Below are 23,651 nucleotides of genomic sequence, written 5' to 3'. Positions count from 1 at the left end.
GTCTTTCCTAATTACCGTGGCCAGCTTTGTCAGGTAGGTTCAGCTACAAGTGTTTAGTGAGCCGAGTCCCCCTCTCAGAGAGCACGGCAGAGTGGGGGATCCCGCTGCAGGCTGGGAAGCGTGGCGAGGGAGGCGCGGGGCGGACGCGTGCCCGCGCGCGCGTGCCCACACGTGCAACGACACGCACGTGCAACGATGCTTATTCTCGGTAAGCACTCGTGGATGTCATTTCCCAGGAGGTCAGAGTGGATGGCGATAATAGCTCCTCTCTTCCCCGAGGAAAATCAAACACGTAGGTGACCTCAGTTCATAGAGCAAATTCAGATACCAAAGCGTACAGCCGCCTCCTCGAGGTGTAACCGTTCCCTTCGCTGCATTTAGCTGTGACTTACACTTGTCCAAATGAAACTGGTGGTGTTTTATTCTGTTCCAGATATCACTCCTAGTTTTACATATAATATGTTTGTAGTGATTCTGGAAAGTCTTTGGAAATCTATAGGGATATGTAAATATTATGCAAAATACCTCAGCAACTGCAAAAGAGTTCAAAGGCGGCGGTAGGTGCTCAGGAGCACTTCTGAAATTCAGACCTGATGTACAGCTGGAGCTCACATTCAATATTCTAATAAGCTCAATTGAAAAAGGAAAAATATTGGATTCTTTGTGCATTTTCAAAGACAAACCTGCGTGAAGTGATCGGTCTACAGCAAACACACTTCACATTGTACACAGATTGATTTAAAAAAAAACATGAAAGTTGTCATTCTGAATTATTTTCTCTTATTTGCCCAGTGCTGATGGAAGAAAAAAATGCTGTGCACAAATTCCTATAACACCACGGCATTGCTAGGAAAAGCATCAGTTATGAAGAGTAACATTGCCAATCACTTACAGTTTGTTCTAATCACTCCTTCTAATCTCTCTTCTACAGCTTAAAAAGAGCAGCCAGCCAAATAAAAACCTATTACCTTCAAAGAGCCAGCACGCTGAACACATTCTTCTGCTTTCAGTCCTATAAACCCTGAACCCACAGTACGTTACAACAAAGTCGGAAGGACTGTCACGGCAAAGCGCGTTAACCACCTAACAGCAGCCACTCACAAACTGGCTCGCTTCAGTTGTGTTAGCACTTACCCGTGACAAGGTATTGCGTCCTGGTCTGTGATCCTTGACTCTTCTAGCTGTTGATAAGCTGGTCCTGTAATTCCATTGAACCTACCCCGAGGTAAGGGAGGAGTCCTCCGAAAGGCATTTCTATGTAGCATCCCACTTTTTTGTCCTGGGCTGCAGCATGAAGAGAGACTTCTAGGAACAACACCAAGAGTACAGTAAAAATTATCACAGCAAAAGCGTAAAATTCTGCAAAGTAAAGATTCAGGATTAATAACACACGGACTACTGTTTTTATAAACTTTGCTGTGGCGGTCTATGACGTCAGTAGACATTCGCTATGGAAATCTAGTACTACAATCCACAGTTAGCTGTTTATGCTGTATTTAATACACTGCCGCTCTTCTAGGAAGGAAAGTAATTCCCTGGAATTATTACACCTTTTCTTGTACTTGATGAAGGATGCTTCTTTTTCCCCATGCTGCGTACCATAGTCCCGCCATATCGAGTTGACTCCACAGACAGGATAAATAAGCACAGCTCCATCACACCTACAGCTGAGCTCAAAATCAGATCTTCGATTTAAAGCCCACTGTATCATCTATCAGCCTACGGGGTCCCGCTTCCTGATGCAACAACATTAAATTGGGAAAACATATCAGTGAAGAATATAAGCGAAGCTTATCAACTGATGCCTGAAGAAATCATCTACGACACGTCTTCTCCACATCGAACAAGATTTCTTTTCTATATTGGTTTATTCTTGTTTTATATATATTCATTGTTTTCTTTTTTATACATAGATAAATACTGTTTCTTTATGTGATACAACACAAACTGGAATATGATAAAAACAAGCAATAGTTTTCTACTTACTTAAGCAAATTGCTTTGGTAAATAACATTTTTGTACTGTTTCAGAAGGAGAATGCATTTTTTTCCACTTCATGCAGGAATTAAAATTTATCTAGCATCCATAGTTTTGGTATATTAACCATAAATTAGGTGTTGCTAATGCGAAAATAAGGGAACACAGAATTAAGGCAAGATATAACCTGTTTCTACCGTTAACAGGTCACAGCACTGGATGGTGTCACCGGCTATTCATTTTCCAGCTACTCCTATTTCTCTTGACGTCTCCTGGGTCGGAGAAAGGAGTATGTATTACCTAATATTCTGTCACACCCTGAAGGTTGTTTTAATGTAGGTTTTGTAGACGCATTTTAAGAATCATTATTTTTGGTTACGTGAATAATTTGAACTTCTGATACAATTCAGCTATGCAAAAGACTTTTGATAAGATTGCTTCTCTTTTCCTATTACAATGTGACTTAAAAGCAATCTGCATTCTATACCTAGTGGGATCTTTATTTACAGTTAGGGCCACATCTACTCCCAAAGCAATTCTTATTTGGACCAAGTATGCCGGACAAATTCTCTTGGTACAGTTCCATTAAACCCGACCTTTTCTCCCCAAAAGCAAAACCTAAGAAAGAAAGTCAACAATCTCTATCCTACTGCTCTGGCTGGCAGCGTAGCTCTGCTCTGTTCTCTTCCACACGTTTACTTTCCTGGTTCTTTTTAATTGAAAAGATCAATAACCCATAGCAACAGCACTCCCTTAAGGATTTTCGATGCTTCCTTAAATAGATTTTTCCTTAGCTATTAAGGAGGCTGCGAAAAAACTTCTTAAAAACTTTCTTAAAAGTACTGGCTTTTCCATTCCGAAGGCTGAGTTCAAGTTGAGAGTTACAGTTCATATTCTGTAAAATAACACTACCACATCGCAAAACAATTGACAAATTCTGCTCAGGAGAGTCTGAGATTGTTACAGCAGGGGATCTTAAAATATGCAGCTGAATGAATAATTCCTGATGGATAATGAATTTCAGGGTTTTTTATTGATTGCGGTGTATTCATCAATGTACTAGAAAAGTCAACAAACTGATTAACTTAACAGACTTTAGATTGATTGCAAATATGTGAAACGAGAAAGGCATTGTTGAATTGTGGTTGGTTTGATGCCCTGGCACGTCTTCCTTCTCGGGTGACAGCACATGGTCTCCCATCTAATAACATGCAAATTCACAAAAGCTCTGCATTTGTAAGAGATGGAATTGCAACGCGTACAGGTATATCCGAGATAGCGGGTATAAACTGAGGCAAAGATGCATATGAATGCCCTGCCTGTGCTTCCTTCAACTTGCACCGAAACTCTCGTTGCTACATCTAACACTGGCCGCTACAGGCTGCTGAAGGTGCGTGGGCTGGTGTGACCGAAGGGCTCTGGCACATGCCAACATCCTCCCGCAATCACAGCAGCTCCAGCACCGACAGAGCTTAAGCACCCGATTTGTTGCTAACGTGAGGTTCTTATGCTTTCAACATTTCTGACAGAAAAAAAAACGGAGGGGAAAAAAGAACAAAGATAATTTGTGGTCACGGACAAGACAAATTCACTAAGAAGGACCAGGAAATATCTACAGAGAGTGCGGTTGCAAGCTGAAGGATAACGCTCGTTTCTTGAAGCGCTAAAGACAAGATAGCAACAATTTCTGTTAAAAGTTCTACGAAAAAGTAACTGCAGCGTAATGAAGTTTTGCCTTTTTCACAAAACTGCTATGAACGTCAGCACACTCTTCCTCCAAAAACGTGACTTTAACGTGACTTAAAGTCCCTCTCAGGCTTCTGCTCTATTGCTCACGTGAAGTGTTCCTCTCTCTGAGGAAGTGTTCCTGTCCTTTCAGATTTCTTCAGGGCATTTATGCTCCTTTAGCCAACTTTACGGTTTCTTCCTCCCTGTACTCCAGTCTAACTGGGTAAAAGAAACCAGCCCACGTAAAGGAGCCGTTCAATGCAACAGAGCAATAAGGAAAGCTGTGGCAGATATGTCCTTACAATCTATTAATCAATTACTCCAGAATAACAAAAATCAGAATATGTTTGAACTGCTTCACAAGCAATGCATAAACTAGTGAGAAAAATAGTTCCGATGAATTAACAGTTTGAAAGAGGTAGTTCAACCATCTCTAAAGTTAATTAAGAACTCGGGATTCATTGTTGCAAATTGTTTTGTGTGAAAATTTTCTTTAGGTTGAGCAACCAAGTAAAAACAAAATCTGTCTCAGCAGGTGGAGTATTCTCTTCTCAAGGCACATACACAACTCCCAAGTGCAGTTAACTGTGTTCATGAAGAGGAGAAGTCTTGCAGTGAATTTACAGTAACTCTGGTAATCCTCCTGTAGTGCTTTTTAGTTAATTACTAAACAAAATTGATTATACATCACTTTATGAACAGATTCAGAAGAAACTTTGTCAACGGGAACACGAAACACATTAACAAGAGGTTGACAATGAAAGTGTTAAAACTTTAGATGGGATCTCAATCCTTCCCTTCTTGTTTAATAAGCACAATGGAGCTACACAAATAGTGCTTATGACCATGGTTGTGTGTATGTCTGTTTTATTTATTCGTGATTGTAATTCATGAAAAGTTGAGGGAGGAAGGAAAGTTCTAAAATTGCTTGTAAATACTCTGGCTCTGTGCCTGCAAAAACTACACAGAGGCAATATTACATACTATATTACTTACTGATCATGAGATGCAAATATTGGTGTTGAAGACATGGGTTTCGTCCTTGCAAGACAGAAATAGCCTATACATACCCCAATGACAGAGCTAGCTGCCAGATAGACAGTGTTTTCTGATATTCCCTAGGAGCCGCATTTTTAGGCTGAGTTAGACAATTTACCGCTAACATTTGTACATATCAACTATTCAGACTTTCAATAAATTTTCAGTTTTAATAAATGGGATCTGTTATACCTGAGAACATAAGCATCTCTCAATAAATAGCGTGCAACAATAATAACGCTGTATCACGAAGCCCTCTTGTCAGGCCGTTTACAAGGACGAGACGACCCATCACGAGCGCGTCCCTGTTAGAGCCTGTGTTATAGATGGCTCCCCAAAGGAGGAAAGTTAGCATAACTTCTGGGACTTCAACAAAGCTGTATGTGATTAAGATAACACTAAGATCATAAGGATATTATTATGCCAAAAAAAGATGTGGCATAAGGGAACTGAACTCAATAGTTTTATCCCTTTTTTTCTCTCTAGCATCCTGTATCCCAAGCGTTTAAACATCACTCTTTTCCCGTGTCTTTGCAAGGTAATCGCGTTCTGCCTCAGTACATGATTACTCTCTAGGAAAACATCTAATCTACAATGGCACGCTGAACTGTGTTTCCTAGCTCGTGTTTACGAACTGTTACAGCTGGTCAGGTTCTCAGCCCAGGTGATGGAGCGGGACTGTAGCCGGCTGTTTGCAAAACTCTCTTCTCCCTTCGCATACGCAGGAGAAGCTTTCCGGCAGCCAGCCTATTCCTGCAAACCTGCTCTTGATTTCTGAATGGGAAGCATTGTGGCTTCCATTATATATTCATGTATTCGGGAATAGCATGTGCTATCCCTTTTAACCACCTCTGTATACGCGCATTCTAGTTTTTCTCCCTCTCTCTACCTTCTCCCATTAAAGGCATTAGAGATGTGACAACTAATCAAACGTTGATGGAGGCTGTGTAGAGATCTAGCTCACCTACGCCAAATACAAAGAAAGTGTTGTGGGAACTGCTGCTGGTAAACCTCATGAGAATTTTTAGCCTTTTTTACATCTACCCAAAGAATCTGCTTCCCCAACACTTGTCCTAAGCCTTGCCTAGTCTAACTCAACATAATAGGTCTTCAGATCTTTCGATAAATTTTTCCCCTTCCTAAATATTTGACGTTCGCTATTCCATCACCACATGGCACACTCCCATTGTGACAGATTTTGCTACCAGACTTGAAATTTCACGAGCCCTTCCAGACTTCTTTGATCAAGATTAACCAGACCATCTTGACTCGAGGGCTTTGATTTCTGCATTTTATTTCCACTTTGACTGTAGTAATGTCTATTTTCATACATTTGATTCTATTCCCATTCTACCTTCGCCCTCAAATAATCATCCTAAATGAAAAATGAAACATATTCATTCAGAATTGCCCTAACTGCTTCATATATTGTATCAGTCCCATCAGCAGCTTTGCTTCTTCCTGTATAGTACTCCTCTTCTTTATACGGCAAGAACAATTGATTGATTTCAGTATTACCAGTAATTCTTAACTCTCGGTGATTCCTGGAAATATTCACTTCAAGCATGACTGCTTGCCCTCTGTGATACAGTTTGTTTCTTCCCCTACACCCCATTCCTTTTAGGCATTCTTTTTAGTAAGTTTCTCCAGAAAACTATGTTCTTTCCTGGGAAAAATATCAGATTCCTTATACTTTCTCCCTTTCCGGCTTCCTCTGCCTTTACATTATCAGTTGATTTAGTTTATCAAGACTTGTTCTTTGAAACTTAATAGCCTTATTTACAGAATAACTTTTTTTTTTTTTTTACTCTTTCTTTTAATTTAAACCGAATCAATCATATTGGGAGCATAAAGAATAAAATGTTTACTAAATAAAAAAATTGGTTTTACCATGCTTTTTGTGGTGTTAAAAGTTCATTAAAATGCAAACAAATTATTGTAAATTTTAGAGTAAGTTTATCCTATTTTGGTATTTTTGTAAGACAATACAACTGCTCTAGGCTAAAAGCCTCTGCGTTTGGCTTTCATCATGGTATTCTCTGAAATGAATCTCTAAAATCACTGATGACTGAATCAATGAGTGAAAGTCAGGATGACTAATTACCAAGAAAACTGCTATTCAAAAGGATCACAACTCAATCCCATAATTAACAAAACTCTAATTTGCTTCTCTCTGTTAGAAATTAAGGCAGTATGGGTTTTCTTCTTACTAAAATCAACAGATAATCCGAGGTGAATTTTGAGCGCATTGTATACTTTACTGGAAGTTTACTGATTAAACACATTTGTTACTTTCCAGTTTTGACATCACAAAGAGTTGTTCTACATATGCAAGCAGATGATATAAAACTCTTCTACCGTAATAACAGTGCATAATACAGGTGAAATATTTTAGGAGTAAGATTCAGTGGAGATTCAAATTTTCGATTCAATCTCTGCAGTAATTCCGTGCACGCAGCTGGGGCTGGTAGAGACAGAAAATCGCTATTACCTAGTGATCTGAGTGAAATAACTAGGTGATCTCCGTCAGCCACATTTCAGCAACCCCAAACGATTCTCCACCTTCATAATCTTACTGCCAGGCCAAAATTGTATTGTTTTAGGAACTGGAAACAGACAGCTCCTGATTTGAGGAAGTAATCACCCATCATTAACGCCCTTGAAAACACCAGCGGAGAAAACAGGTCTGGAAGCGGAACCAAATATTTCCATAGCGAGCAGAAACAAACCAAAACAATAACAGCAGCATAAAACAGAGAACCTGCAGAGCTGCTGTAATTTTTCCAGGCTCATGGCAGGTTTGGAATGGAATTGGGCGATGTTTTGGACACAATGTATCCCAGCAAAAAAAGAAGTTTCCTCATTTGGCCAAACTAAAGACAGCAAGTAAATTCGGAAGCTGTCTCATGGTGCACAAATTAAAGACAGCCTTATAAGGTTTAAATGTTCAAATCTGCTGCATTTTTTATAAAGCGAGGGCCTTGTATAATAAATCTTAAATTATAAAACTACAAAAAGAATTCTTTATAAATTAACAGTCCTGAAGCAAAGACTCTTAAGATAGTCTGGTGCTTGACATCTGCAAATAAGATGACAGATGACTGCTGGGCACATTTTTTTCCCCCCCGGTAAAGAGAGATTTTGTGTGCAAAGGTGTTAAAATGAGCAACCTGGGATTACGCATTAGTTCACTGTAAATTCAGTGTGGCTTATTCTGTAGTTTCCCTACGGAAAACAAGGAGTCTAGAGAGTGATTCAGTTTTTATTTTAAGTGACGTTCATAAATAGAATATTTTCAGTCTTTAATTTATTTCCACATTTTTAAGCTTAGGTAATGTCATGGTACAGCACCTAAAACATTTCCAGTTTGGATACTGCAATCATGTTATTAAAGGCAAGGGAATGTCACTGTGTTTTTTCGAACCTTTTGACTAAATGGAGATAAAACTCCCCCCAGAACTTCAGTGGGAAGGGGTCTAAGCAACAGTTCTGTAGTTCATCTATTTTCAGTAAAATTATTAAGCATATTTTGAAAATCTCTGTGTAATAAGGAATAAGCTCTAAGAAATGGATCTGACATGACAGTTGGCATTATTTTTTCCTGCCAAATTAAAGGCTTAAGTAAGGTAAAAGTAGATAGGACCCAAATATCCTTTCCTGGCTCATATGCGGCACTTTGGTAGGTTAAGCAAATCATTCATTCAAAAGAGAGGGAACGTGTAGCTGACTGGGGACAGCAATGAAAATGCACCAAATACTACAGAAGCTAGATCATAACCTCACGCAATCTCAGACTTTCGTGGTTTTTAGTAATTTTAAAAAATAAGTCTTCCCCTCCGGATTATCTAGCTGAGAATATTCTGAACTCGTTTTTCTCAGCCTTTTTTCTCAGTGTGCTCTAGACCAGACGTTACCACTGCCATTCTGCCAACACTAGTGCTTGTACCAGACATGAGTTTGGTTTCTAGTCCCGTAATGAAGCATCTGCACTGTTTTTCATCCAAGACGACTATGAGCAGAATTCTAATCCAAATGCCATCCAGTGATGGGTGACTTTCCTCTTTTTTTCCTCTTGGAAACAACCATCCAAACTTTTTTAAAGACTGGTTTTCAAAGACCATAAATAAGTTCATAAATAAGTCATTATTCATTTCAAGTATTATTTGTTTAAAGAACCAGTGAGAAAGGTTGGAATTTTGCAACCATGTCTTTCTGCAGCAAACGAGTCATTAACTTCACGACCATCGATAAGGGAAGTCTTGGTTTTAATGCTTTCTCAAACTACAGTTGTTTCATTCACTGGCCTGTGTCTACAGCTCGGATGGCGTCTTTAAATGCTTCCTCTAGGACTTTTAAAAAACGCAGATAAAGTCGGTGAGCGGTGCCATTGCCTTTTATGGCTGCAGATAAGAAAAAGCTTGGACATCTGCTTAATGAGTCGGCTGAGGCTCTGTTGGTACAATACCATTCAGCATCTCTCCAAATCACAGCGCACAATAATCCTGCACAGGTATCACCAGTTCAACGCCATCCCTCGGCAGCCTGCCAAATCTCCCATCAGACAGCTGTTTGCTTACCTATGTTGCTTGATGGGCTGGGTTCCTCTGTCGGGAGACAAGGCCTCTGGGAAAGACTGAGGGCCTGAAAAACTAGACTCCATAACTTTGTCCAGAATAGGCCCAGGATGCCTATCTGTTTTTGAATACTGTGGCACAGAGAATAAAATTAATTAATACACAAAAGGCAAAGTACATCGTTGATGCTATTCAATCAGAATTCATATTGGAGTGGGGTAAGAAGTGCTCTAATGCATTTCTAAATTAAAATTAGGCATTGCAAGTAATACATTCATTCACTATTGTTTACATAGCGGAAAGCGCTGGTACTCATTATCCCCATTACCTCCTCCCCATCAAAATGCTGATATCTGCATTAGTAGCAAAATTACTGACTGATCTGCCCATAATGATAGGGAACACTGATTCCTTTGACTAAACCCTTTTTTTTCGCGGCTGTCCACGCAGGCTGAGATCACAAAACACATCTCAGAGGAGGGTCAGCACCTTCTTGGGTCCTTTGGTGATTTCAGTCAAACACTGCTTTTATCAGCATCCGTAACTACGAAAACCAAACTGGAACAGCATCTGTATCATCATATAAGTAGAAAAATATCTGAATCCTATCCGTAGAGCCAGATAACCCTTCTGAACAGGCCTGAAACTTTTGACCTGGGAGTATCTGTGCTAGTAAGAACAGTGTAAACATAATTCTTCTTGTGACAGTCGTAGGCGTAGGGCAGTCTCTGGGCGCATAACGAGACACAAAGGTCTGTAAAGCAGACACCGGACATGAAAAAGAACAGATTTTTTTCTTGCTTTGTGATTCAACTGGAAATTCAGCAAGAATTGTGTCTCAGATCCTGAATGGAGCCAGAAAGTCACAGTGTAAAAAAAAAGCTGGATTTTGGCTTAGAAGAAGAATCAATCCTGTTAGTGGTTACTGGGCAATATCTCACAGATATTAGAGGTTAACCCATAAGTATGAAAAATACTGCACTTCGCAGTTTTTTCACATTGCATTACAATGACCTGCAGTAAATCTAATTGGTTTCTTTTTCTGTATTGACTTTGTATTTTTAGTACTAGATACCTAGATTTCCATGTTATCTTTACAATAGACTAGTACTGGGGAAGCTATTACATGATGAAATATTTTAGAAAGAAAATACAAATTAAATTAATAACAATATAAAAAAAATGCCACCCTATGATACAACAGCATAAACATCCGCGGAGAAGATAGTAAGATTTCTTTCCAAGTACAGTTCTTCATAACTATTTTGTTATCTAACAAAAGACCAATAACTCCTTAAAAATACAGAATTATTTTCTGATTCTCATTATTCTCATCTACATTTTCTCAGACTTCAGCAAAATCAAAAAGGAAAGTCATATAGGATTACTCTCTTTTAAAAATGTGTTACATGCAGTTTTAGTCTACCTACTCAGACTTCTTATGACTGATTTCTATAGATAAAACAACTGATCTTCAATTTTTTTCTCCAATGCTCTTCTCCCTCTTTCTGTTGTGTGAAATACCCACATAAACAGGGCCAAAACTACCGCTTACATGTTTCTGAAGGCAAAGCTATGAGAGTGACAATATGCAAAATGTTGCCACATGCATGAAGTAAAGACAAGTGAAATAATAAGAAGAAACACATTCCACTCATTTCTTTCAGTTACCCTGATCTTAGTTGTCACTTGCAAATGTTGTAGATAAAATATTCAGACAGAAGTATGATTTTTAAGGTACTCATGTCTGTGAAGGTTTTAAACTTTAATAGTTATCCTGCCAGCTGCAGAAATAAAACTGTCTTTCATTTCTGACCCGAATAAATCAATTTGAGCTATGTAAAGAATGGGTTGTTAGTGCCAGGAAGCTATTTCTGTCCTTTTCTGTGTTTGTTCACGCTACTAAATTGAAGGTCTGAATGGCTTATAAGACCATAGGTATGAAGTGAATCATGAAGGGTAATTAGAGATAAGCTCTGCCTTTTGCTACATCCATGGTTGAGGTGGATGTGGGGCTGGAGCGATGGCATACAGAGTCCTCATCACAACTGAGGAAAACCAGGATCCCCAGAAGCTGCTCTGATGCTGACTAGCAAACTATGCTGATCACCCAGCACCACCTGCAAAGGATATTTTTTCCCCCAACTGAACATTTCTTTTATGCCATTTTCAGATACACAATTTACCAATTACCATAACAGCCATAACATTAGTGACAATGAAAACGTGAATCACAATTTAAATTGAGGGTGTGGATATACAGAGAATTTGAACAATGTAAGTGAACTAATTTGGGTGTATCACATTATTCAGACATTGAAATAAGTTTAAACACAATTGGGTTTATACTCCTTTAGCTTAACCATAAGCGGTACATCCTTTCTCTGAGATCACCTCTGGAGAAAAATATCTTCGGATTTCTGTGAGGAGTTTACAGCAGTATCAGTTGATGCCCCTACAAGTCTGGTATGGGATTACTCCACATCTGTGTCCCAGCAGAGCCCATCCCACTGCTTCCACAGTCCAGGTCTCACCTGGGCTGAGCTCTGCAAGCTCTGTGAGCTGCTGAATACTCAGCCAGGATGGAGAATAAGCTGCGGAACACTTTCAAAGGACTGTTGCAGCAGGTTGAAAGCATCACCGAAAGCTTACGTCTATTTTTTTTAAATGGTTTTATTGTCTTCTTGCTTAATTATTTGTGCTTGTTTGAGCAATTACTGAGAAACTTTGATGCATATGGCTAAATAAATTAAAGAATAATGATAGCATTTAAAAAGAAACCGTTTTGCGAATTTTCAATTTTTCACAGTTTCATGGAGAAAAGAAATCATCTGTTGTGTACAATTACTCAACTCTTTGACAATAAAATTCCACCCCCTGCTAGTTAACGCTGAGCGAGTCTGCAATGGCAGCCTGGGCCAGGAGGCAAGAAATCAGCCTCTGCCACTGACCTACTCTACGGCTCTGAGGGCGTAATTCCCCTGCTCCATGCCCTGTATTCTTTATCCTAAAATGTAGGTTCCATGGATAACAAATGCCACTCAAATGCTACAGAATAGCTTGACACTGTTGTCCTACTGTTATGCAAAACAAAACACCCATCCCTCCCCGCCCCGGCTTTTCTTAGCTCTTCCTCTTCAATGATTTTCCCAAAATAGTAATAATAAAAAGTCCAGAAAGGCATGTGGCATTGGAAGAGAGGTGATGTGGGGATCCCATTACACAAGGGACTGAGAAGGCAGAGGGGGCAGCTTTAAATTGCATTCAGAGAGGGTGCCTCAGGGAGGTAAAGAGCCAGTGACGTTTCTGGATGGGCTGACCTTGCAGAAAAGCCTGTCAGGCAGTACATTTAACGTCCTTACAGCTCTTCCCATATGCTCTATGTGTTTTGTTGCCAAAACTAGCTTTAGACGGAGGCCAGTGAACCCAAGTTTGTCTGTTCTCCTCAGCAGCCATGCAATACAGAAATGGGACATTTGCTCTTGATCTTAGCTGATAAATCACCTCGTAACTCAGGCAAAACCACACTGCAATCTTTGAAAATATTTAAGTGTATCTGTTGTGCTAAACATATATTAATTGCATTCTATCACAGTGACTAAAACCGATTTATTTCCTAAAACTGTCAACAAAAGGCAACAAGGCAGAAAAAGAGCATTCCTCCCCCCCCCCCCGTTATAAGAATATCAGAAACCTGGAGCTAGTGATTGCAAGTTATACGAACCAAGTGTAGTGAAAAGTGAAACCACACACCACAGCATGAAAAGCGTATTAACCACCTCAGAGGTAAAGTGATGGGGAATTAATAGACCCACTTAGTACCATGGGAGAAGGTATTAAAACCCACCAAGGTGAAAAGGGCCACTTCAAACAACCACGGTAACTCAGAATCACTAAAGAAATGGGAAGGCTTCAGCTGCTTTTTTTTGTTTGTTTTTTTTTTTTTCTTTGTTTTTTTTTTTTTTTTAATTTTTGTTGCACGACATATTTGTCAAGTGATGAGAACTGAAAGAAACCGTCTAGTCCAGGTGGAAAAAAAAGCCTGGTGAACTACAGAAAAACAGGGCTCCACTACCTCCTCTCGCCCCTTGCACGGTCTATGAGGGGGGCACAGAGCTCTTCTCTTTCCAAGAGTGGCAGCTGACAATGACAATTTAATTCCTTTTGCTTATGAGGACATCGAACCGTTCGTCTTGTGGAGCACGTTCGTCAAAAACCTCTTGAAGATAATATAATCTCTTTGGGGAAGGGGTAGGTAATACTAGGAAGACCTAAGTGTCATGCATTAGGTGAAATAAATCTGAATCTCCTGTGTACCTCAAAGATCCTGTATTAAAATCTGGCATATCTATCTCTTCCTGACTGAAGAATTATAGCAAGATTACCAGTGCATTAGTATCCAAATCCAAGACGCTAGAAAACCTAGCAAGAAATTAAGTGTGTTGCTGCCAGAATAGTTGGGAAAAGCAGTGGACTTGAAGGAGATTCAGGACAAATACTAAGAGCTGTGTTCAGTTATTTATGAATCCTGCTTACAGTATACAGTATTTTTCATCTAATTTGTATCCCCAACAAAATAATGGAATCGATAACAAGAGAAACAGACTTGGCACAGGTTACACAATTACCAGCTACGAGCAGCAGAGATTCAGAGAGAATACAGCTGTCCTGACAAAATCTAACCCTTTGTTTTACTTTACAGAATCGCAACTGAGCAGAGGGAGGAGGTGGAGGAGAGGTAAAGCATTTGAGCGCGGGAAGGAAAAACACACGATACGTCAAAATATTGTCAATGCAAACAAAAAGCTTTATTCCTGAAATATAGCAAATGACAGGGAGGCACCCATGTTTTAACTTCAACCCCTAACTCTCCTTGCGTTCTTCCTCAGCCTCGGGGCCTGCCATGGGAGATATTGGGATGTGGCCATCCTTCATTGCTTGTGTTATCCCTGCTGATCAGAGAGGGCAAAAACCCCCAAAAGAGTAACTTCTTAAATGAAGGGAGTTTCAAAAAGCCTACATTTTTCAGTTGGCCGGCTCCATGTTTTTCTGAATATCCTATTGCTTAACTTGGATATCCACATCTGCAAGAGCAATCCTGCCATATGGATGTTTAATGAACTTGAGGGAACGTCCAACACTTCAAATCCATTCCTTAAACACTGCCTTCTGAAATAAGGATTGTTGCAAGGTAACCTGTAGTCTAGGATGCAGCAGAATTCTGATACAAATGGCAAGTGTTTTAAAAGGAAACATTCCGAGCTTTTAACCTTGTATATGGTTCTCATAATCACACTACTGTGAAGAAGTTTTAGTTGGCATAGAGGTGGGATATCATGGGGAGTGAGATCTGCAGTAATGCAAATAGCTGCAAGTATGAGTTAGGCTACAAGAAAACGCAAATTTGTAATTCATTTTCATACTTGGTTAAAAAAATGCAGATTTTTTCTGTTAACAGCAATTTTGATACATTCATATGGCTTCCTCATTTAAAAAAAAATCAAAATTGGCTTTGAAAATAAGTACTGAAGAAGGAAATTCTTTTTCTAAAGTCTAGTCAAGGGTAAAAAGGGAAAAAAGGAATGATGAGGATAAAAAGTACTTCACTGAGATTGGTCAAGCTCTTTCCAGCTACCAACCACTTGAAACACTGTCTGCTATGCCCCGGGTCTTGGGAAATAAGTAAAACCTCTTTCTAGAGCAACACAGCATTTGAAAAGATCCATGCATCCTTTACTAAATGTAGCAATCTCTGAGTCAAAATGTCATGGCTTTTTCAGAATAGACAGTATTAGAAGAGTCACCAAGAATGAGGAACCTTATGAAACTATTCTCAGATCCACACTAACGTATTCTTCTCTACAGAAGAAAAAGCAGGGTGAAAAAACTGAAAGCATCACCAGGTCCATTCAAAATAGGCAAGAGAAAAATACGGGAGAATCTTTCGGGGAAGAGAGAAAGGTGACACACAAGCAAGGCAGTTTTCCCATGTAAGAGGAGCACCTGGAGTGGGAAAAGAAACAGCTTCCCAGGATTAAATAAACCAAAACCCCAGACTGGAGGACTACTCTCCAGAAAATAACCTTCTTAAATTAAGTTTCTTCATTGGCTCCTAGAAATGAAGAGACCTAAGATTCCTTTCCAAACCCACGTGGTAGGAGCTGCAGATGGGAATCGCAGGGAGAGGCCATCCAGGCAGTGACCGGCAGAAAGGCGGCAGCACGGCCGCGGGAGCGCTCTCCTCCCCGCTCCCTTTCCCACCCAGCAGATACGCCTGGGGCAGAGCTCTGGTCTCTGATGGGGAGACCCTCAGCCATGCCTACAAAATACCATTTCAAAGTTCTTTTCTGCCGCCTCGCCGTACCCCCTGCCCTCTTTTTCCCCCTGCAATCTGCCAGGTTTTGTAAATATTTCATGAACTGCCTACATGCGTTCCTGCACTAAAATCTTGCTAACAATAGAAACCATTATTACCCTGCACAGTTACGCTACATCCTGCACAAGGTCATTCTGTTTTTCTTCCTAAGTATCTTTGCTCCCAAAGGGAAAATGCATTAATGGCAAGGAGAAAAGAGCTGCCTGCAAAGTAGCCACAAGAACAAGAAAATGGTGTGTTAATTACCAGCACTGATAATGCCAGTCTGAACAGCATTAAAAGCTGAAATGCAAATTTGGATTAAAAAAAAAAAAAAAGTAATAATAATGGTTTTCAATCTCTAATATCTGGAATCTACAAACTGCTACTTCAGCCATTATGGCTAATGTTACAGCAAAAGAAAAAGACTTCAATAAAGCTTGTTGATGTGTTTGTCAGCTGCTCAGAAGACATCAAATAGCTCATCGTGATGATGGGTTGACAAAATATTGCACTGGATTACAGTGAGAAAAAGGCAAAGAACATATTCTTAGTGTTAACCAAGACCTACTTTATATGCTAGAACAAAAGGATCACAAAGGCTCTTTACAACTTTACCTTTTGTTGCCATCATTACAACCCAACAACACTCCCAACAGCCTTTTTTAGGAGCTAGAAGTAATATATGACCGAATGAATTGAAAGTGAAACAAAGAATTACTCAAGCTTCCCTAAACAGTGATTATGTCAATTTAGTGGAGCTATCTTCCCTCTTGAAATAGCGTATTTTTCCTGAACCACAAAGCATATCAAAACCACAATGGTGCTCCTATAAAAAAAAAAAAAAGCGAACACAAGTAATGCTCTGACAACTCCTCTGCCTTAGCATGGAGGCTCTGCTTACTCTGAATTGGTTACAAGGGCTTATATTTATTTCTTCATTAATTGAATGGAACCCAGGAGTTGAGACATCTGTGGCTAAGTGGGCATGAACGCTCACTTTTGTAAACTCCCACTATTTTGATGGAATCTGGCAAATAAGGCAGTCAGCCCTTTAAGAAAAACTCAGATACTGTATTTTGATTTTTTTTTTTAAAGAGTTAAGCATTTAGAAAGGCTCCAATACATCTTTTATGATTTCCTATTGTATTGCTATCAGGATCCTTCTCAGTTGTTCCAAAGACTCTGTTCAAAATAAGACATCACCAAATGTGTATGACCAGGGGGAAGAAAATGACACGCATTGGAAAATACTTTGCATTTGGGGCTAAATAAATTGGTCGCTTTCAAGTTCCTTATTTGAAATATGCTTTATGTATTTCATGATTGGGGGATTGTATTAACTTACATATAACTATATACAGAAAATTTCTAAAAAAAATTCTAATAATTTAGTTTGAATAAACTAATCTCTTCCTGGTATCAAAAATCCCTTTACCTCAAGCCCCAGGAAAATGAGACCATCTGCACAGTCTTCCCTTGGGCACTAGTTTACGAGTGTAAATTTAGTTCTAGATTTTGAATTTACTCTGAATTAACTGCGACATAGCTCTACATTTTTTTCATGCAGGTTCATTCAGTATTGGAAGACTTGAAATCCAAATCACTTAAGATGAAGGACTCCCACTTCACCTATATACCATACATACGAGCTAAGGTATTGCTGGAAACTAAAATAGGAATTTCCACTGCTGGATACAGAGCTAGGGGGCTCAGCAAGGTCCATTACGTGAACAAAATGTACCAGGACCATTGAAATAACTTAAGAAAAAAACCCTTGCTTGCTGTTTTCCATTAAAAGGCGCGATAGAAAACGTTTTATGGAAGAGGTGAGAATTCTTGTTCCCATTGCTCAGATGCTCACAGCAACATGGTGAGGTGCTGCCATCAGCAGCAGGAACGCAGCCAGGCTATTAAGTGTTGTAGCTGGCAGGATTACTTACATTTTGCAGCTGGACTCGGCTTTGTGCCATACACTCTGACTTTGCCATCATGCTGGAAGCATTTAGGCTGTAGGTTTTCCTATTCTGTGTTTCTTTCAGCTGTTCATGAATTTGCTTTGTTTGCTTCCTGCAGAGAGAAATAAAACAGATATAAGAAAGAGTTAGCTTGTTCTTCTACTATAGCCATGGTATTTTTATAGTCACGCTTCCCTCTGTTCAAAACTTCACCGTATATGAGCTAATTGACTGGTGTCTAATATTTCAATGCAGTGGTCATTTTCTGGCGAGGCTTAAGAAAGGAAAAAGAGGTCTTCCGTTTAAAAGATCTTCTGCTCTCAGATTACTGTAATAGCATGCTAGCTGTTTTAGTGCAGAATTTTGTAAGATCATCTATTACATATTTAACAATAGCTTGCAAGTAGGCCTGCATATTAAAAAAGCATTTTGCTCTGATTTGGAACAAAGCTTTTGGCAAACACACCAGGCATTAGCCCCTGATGACTACAAAAAGTATTGAGGAATCAAAGGTTTCTGCTAGTTGCTCATTAGACTTGACCTATAACCCAGCATCTTGACTAGACCAGCTTTTGCTTGCACGCTTAAATCTGGAAAAAATCACCACTATGGCATCTGAGGCTGTGGTTTTGACATATTATAGTACGATCCACTATGTCAGAGCTAGGAATACCGCCAGATGAATCACTTGCAATATTCAGGGGATAGCTACACTATTGATAAAGACTTTCTGTTTCTGCCACACTATATCGGCAAACTGAGTTCTGAACTTCTGTATGTGACTGAGGATACGCGGCAGCAAACTTTATTTTAACTATTTCTTTTTCTCTTCTGCAAACAGATAGCTGGGCAAAAACTGTTAGCAAAATATATTTAAGCTCTTTTACCAGTCTCCATTCTTTTGATAAGCTACATTGTCTGAGACTATCAGCTTTAATGATCACAAGAAATAACTCCAAAGTACTATTTCAATTCTTTCTTTCCTTCCTTCCTTCCCTTCTTCCTTTTTCTCCCCAGCAGACGCATCTCCAGCAATGAACCTGCAGAGGCCCTGGAAACCACTCAGCAAGGTCAAGGACTCGTCAGCAACACCAGCAGCACTTTGTTATGCCACCAGCAGCTTTTGGACAGCAGTCGGTGCAGAGCCAAACTTCAGAAGGAAGTGATTTCAGGGAAGTGTCAAATAAGAAGTACAGTCTTTCTATACTGAAATTTGAAATTTGAAATTTTAGCAAAGACACTTCAAGCAACATTTTGGGTTTAGAGTGAGTGGTTTCTACATCTATAAACACGTGTAAGTAAACTGGAATATTCAGCTGCACTTCTGCAATCTTCAACATTACAATTGAGATTCCTGAAGGCAATTTACTGAGAAAAAAAATAATCAAATAATTAATTTCCTTTTATCACCATGCAACCTAACATAAATATTAGGTTTATGAATATTCATCTTGCCAAAGTGTAGGATGCAGTTATACAACTAGAAACTATTAATAATTCAAAGTTACTCACCAATTAATACATTTATTTTACAATTTTTGTTTTCAAAATAAATGGACCTTATGTGTTCTACTTTAGAGATATTTGGCAATAAAGTGTTGTTACTTCAGCATGAAATAAAGTCACTAGTCGTCTATAAAAGTCTGAGCCATAAAGAGTAGCCCATTACTGTACTCTCCCTCTGTTGCTAACATTTACAGCACTTTCTTGATTACCCAAAAAGGAATAATAGGAAGGGCATAGAGTTTGATTAGAGTTCTAAACTTCCTCAGATTGAATTTATTTTAAAGAAAGACTTTTAGTTTAATGGTGCATAAGGAAGTGTGTATTTCTAACAGCAGGCATTATACAATTGTCAGACTAAGAAAGTCAGGGTCAGTGTCTTCATGGAAACTTTTTTCTTAAAGGGTGCACCATTCGGAGTTTCTGCAGCCGGTAGCAATATTCTGTATGTTTGATACATCAAATTAGATGCAAGGATTATCCCCCATGCAGGAGGAATGCTTTGATAACTCTCACGCATGATCAAGATACATCTGCCTGATGAAGCAGCTCCCCAAAATGACTAAAAGCTAACATAGGATAACGGCTGAGGCACTTAAAATTTGTTGGATTTTACAGCCTTAAGACACTGACTGATGTCGCAATTACAATGCTGTTTTATGTGGCCTCTATGCAATCCAGTCTAGACACTCGTATATACCTTTTGGATAGTGTGCCAGGTGGAGCCACAGGCAGGCAGTTAGGGATCGATTAGTATCTTACCATTCCTGTGTTTCATAGATTTGATAAGATCTCTTGATTGAACTGAAGGTGCTCATTTTCTCATTACTCTTCAAACCTCAGTTCCCAGAATCTGGCATAAGCACACTTCAACTCTTCCCAGTGAGTCTTAACTATCATGTTCATAACCCAGACAAAACCCCAAACCCAACACCCTCACCTCCTGCTGAGGTATGAAGCACTATTGTCTTGTGAGTTCATCTTTGAAGCATTATTTCTACTCATTATTTTTAGACATAGCTCTCCCCAGGACCTCATCCAAGGCATGGTATTTGGAAGGCTGTTCCAACCCAGCGCTCCACCACTCCCCACAACAGTGCAAGACCAAGAGGGGCCCAAGCTGAATAACAGAGGGACATTTTATTCGCACTATGCTCAGCTGTTGACTGCGTGTTCTTCCAACTGACAATCCCGTTCTGCCTTTTCTGAATCTCTCTTCACCAGTAAAACCCCCAAGCCTCTCCAGGAAGAACAGGAACATCTTATTCTCTCTTCTTTCTGCTGCAGATCTAAAATGCATAATGACATCTCTAATGCAGTGGCAAACTGGCTGTCTCTGCTCACAATGTATACCACAACCGAGGAGTTTGCAGAGAGGAACTGTCCTGCCACAGCATCCTCCCAACTAGCATCACTGTCACACTCTAGGTCCTAAGAACGATTAAACAAAATCCCTCAAGACATGAGAACAGGTGGGAGCGTTTAGATGAAACGTGAACGAACTCAAATCATGCACAAACTACCTCTGAAGTCTGGGAGGATGAAAAAGAATAAAAAAAGATCTAGTGACTTTTCCAACTTGTTTTTTGTTTCCTCTTAGAAACGTCAAAAAATTTTACATTTTTTCAAAAATAAAAAGTAGTCCTCACCAGATTTCCTATCCATTAAAATACATTCTAAAAAGGGGGATTCAGATAAGCATCCAAACTTTTAAATAGTGCAAACCTCTACAGTTTTGATGCTCAGCCACCACGGCTAAGCTCATGCAGGTAATATTTCTATGATAGGTGTTCTCTCATTAGCTCCAGCCGGAACAGGAATGAGGGATGACAACCATACAGAACATATTTATAGATACAGTGGCACTGAGAAGCATGTCATGTATTTGCAACTCAAATTACACACGTAACAATAAATATTATAAAATAATGTTTGGTTGGGAAGATAAAAGAACAGAGTGGAAAGTATTTAACTTGAAAACAGTTTAGTACAGAAGATTCCAACCATACTTGGATTGCAGTTAGGCGACTACATCAGCAGTTTACAACTATTAGCTACAGGTTACAGATATCTGCAGAGAACTTCTCTCTCTCTCTGCATTTCTAACTTTACCTTTGTTCTCAGCATACAGAAACAAAAGGGACATTCAGGGATAGGAAATGAAATGCAAAAAAAAAGAGATGGTATGTTTAAACTTTTATTTTCAAAAGAGGAAAGTGATTATTGCACTGATAGTAAAAGACATAAAACTACTATTGTCAAAATAAGAACTGGAAAGGACATAATCTCTTCTTTCCTCATATCAGAAAATAGAAAAAACAACGCATATTACTCCTATTTACTTTTTTTTGGACTTAGTGTAGCCGTGGGGAACTGCTGTAGCCTGTCCAGAGATAACAACAGCTTCAAAGGAGGGGAGAAACTGAAGAACTGCAAAGCCGTAAAAAGGAAAGAAGCTAAATAACAAAGACGCTAGACGAAGGCTCTTACTTTGTTTTGAAGTAGAACGCTGCACAAAGCATGCCCACTACGACTATGCCAAAGACGATACAGGAAATAGACAGCACCTGGCGCTGGTACACTTCTTCGCTCTCTGTGAACAGCAAAATTGAGAATTATGAAAGCATCAGAAAACAATACTTGCAAAAAGTGGATTGCAGCACATCATGATTTCACTAATGATGGACAGATAGGGGAGATTTGGAGGTCCGGGTTGACCGATTCCTCAACAGAATGGATGCTTCTCTGAACCTCTTGTCTAGATAAGGTTCATAGAGTTGTGGCCTCCTAGGAAAGTTTTAGAAAGTGGTCCCAATACACACCGAGATACACATAATAACAAAAATCAGGATAGTTTAATATTTTCTCTGCCCTACATGCTATTGTTTAAGCTTTTTTAGAAAAATTCTACTGTCAGTAGGATAAAGAGCCCTACAACCATGCAGTTTTTCTGGCTTAAGGCAAGAGCCATCAGAGCTCTCACAAGGTCCCCCAAGAGTTCTTTTTTAGCTACCAAAAAAATGTGAGGGTTTTTTTGCTTGAATGGTGATTACAATGCCTTACTCCCATGTCGTGAAGCTTATGTGCAACATACCACAGTGAAAAATTAATTTAATCAACTTGGATGGAACCCAATGACTACTATGCTACAATGCACCAGATATCGCTTTCATAGTAGTCTATTATTTTTAAAAAACACTTCCCCAACAAATGTCATAATCTAATTAATTTTAAAACAGGAACAGAATGAAAGTAAAAAAAAAGAAAAAAGCTAAGAAAACAAGAGAAAACACTCATTCATGACAGCAGACAGAAGCTGATAGGCTACTGGAGTTTCACACACTGAATTCGTTAACAGCTCCTTAAGTGTTGTATTTTATTTTTATTATTTCAGCTACTTCTCTAGTCCAATAGTGCTAACACACTAAACAGTTCGTTATTTTTTAAGCTCAGTTTCTTCGAACATACAAACAGTATTTTCCTTAATATATTTTAGGTAGAAAAGCAACATGTAGGGTTATCAAAGCACAGTACAAGCACTCTACACTGACAAACCTACGTTTTCTTTCTAGGTTGGACATCTTCAGTCCAGATGCCCCCATAAAAATGAATACCAGTCAAGTAGGTGATGGTAACTCCAAGATCCAGGTTCATAAGTCTCAGGTTCATAAGAAGAAAATATTGTATGATAACATCAAGGTGAATCTAGACAAATATTGAAAAATCTACCCCTAACTGGAACTTCTGTCAAATACTATCTGGTGTTATAATGGCTGAAGATTATGTACAGTGTCCTCCTAATCAATACTAATCATTAACTTCTCAAGAATGAATATCAGAGTGCTCTTACTAAACATTTGGAATCTTATATACAGTCATTTGGCTCTTGCAAGGGTCCCAGTCCCTTTTCATAAGCTATTTCAAATAAAGTTACAAGTAGCAAATCTTTATTTCTTAATTACTTCTTTACTTGCTTATTCAAAGAACACCACAGCGATTCAGAAGCCATTTCTAAGATGCAAAATGTCCTCAGCTTCTGTTGACTCTTTTCTCTCATTTGATTTTGAAATTCTAAAAGCTGAACTTTTAAAATATTGTCTTCAAAATTAAAAGAACTAAATATAGTAATTTATACTTTTTACATCTCTAAAATATATCTGGAAAGGTTGGAAAGGTTATAATTCAGTAGGAAATCCTGATAACATTGCATTGAAACTGATTCCAGTAGAGCTTTAAGACCATTCTTCATTGGCAAGTATAAAATTCAGATCTGGACAGTAAATCTCAGTGGCAATGACCTAAGCGCTTGGGGTCTCTTTTGTTTTGTTTTGTTCGTTTGTTTTTACTAGCCTGTGTGAACAGAACTATCCACTTTCCCTTCCCACTGCAGTACACAAAGGACTAATCTTACAAATTTTGAATTCTTATGTTGAGGTGGATCACACTGCAAACAGTTAAAAAATTGTTCCATTCAGCAATTGTTAATCTGTTCTGCCTGAATACCAATTTCAGCACCTA

General features: G+C 39.0%; 1 protein-coding gene across 1 annotated transcript in view; it reads right to left on the bottom strand.

Annotated features, from left to right (window-relative positions):
- Positions 1–23,651, bottom strand: part of NRG3 (neuregulin 3) — a gene marked incomplete at both ends in the record, with an annotated part of 417,248 nt that overhangs the window by 5,202 nt on the left and 388,395 nt on the right. Inside the window, 4 exons of the mRNA XM_082486681.1 lie at positions 1,135–1,305; positions 9,321–9,448; positions 17,616–17,742; positions 21,624–21,726. Of these exons, the coding sequence (XP_082342807.1) occupies positions 1,135–1,305; positions 9,321–9,448; positions 17,616–17,742; positions 21,624–21,726 (529 nt within the window). The remainder of the gene's footprint in view (positions 1–1,134; positions 1,306–9,320; positions 9,449–17,615; positions 17,743–21,623; positions 21,727–23,651) is intronic.

This window comes from Vanellus vanellus, assembly GCF_965231255.1.
Source record: "Vanellus vanellus genome assembly, chromosome: 7".
NCBI lineage: Eukaryota > Metazoa > Chordata > Aves > Charadriiformes > Charadriidae > Vanellus > Vanellus vanellus.
This window is presented reverse-complemented; position numbering and strand designations above follow the sequence as displayed.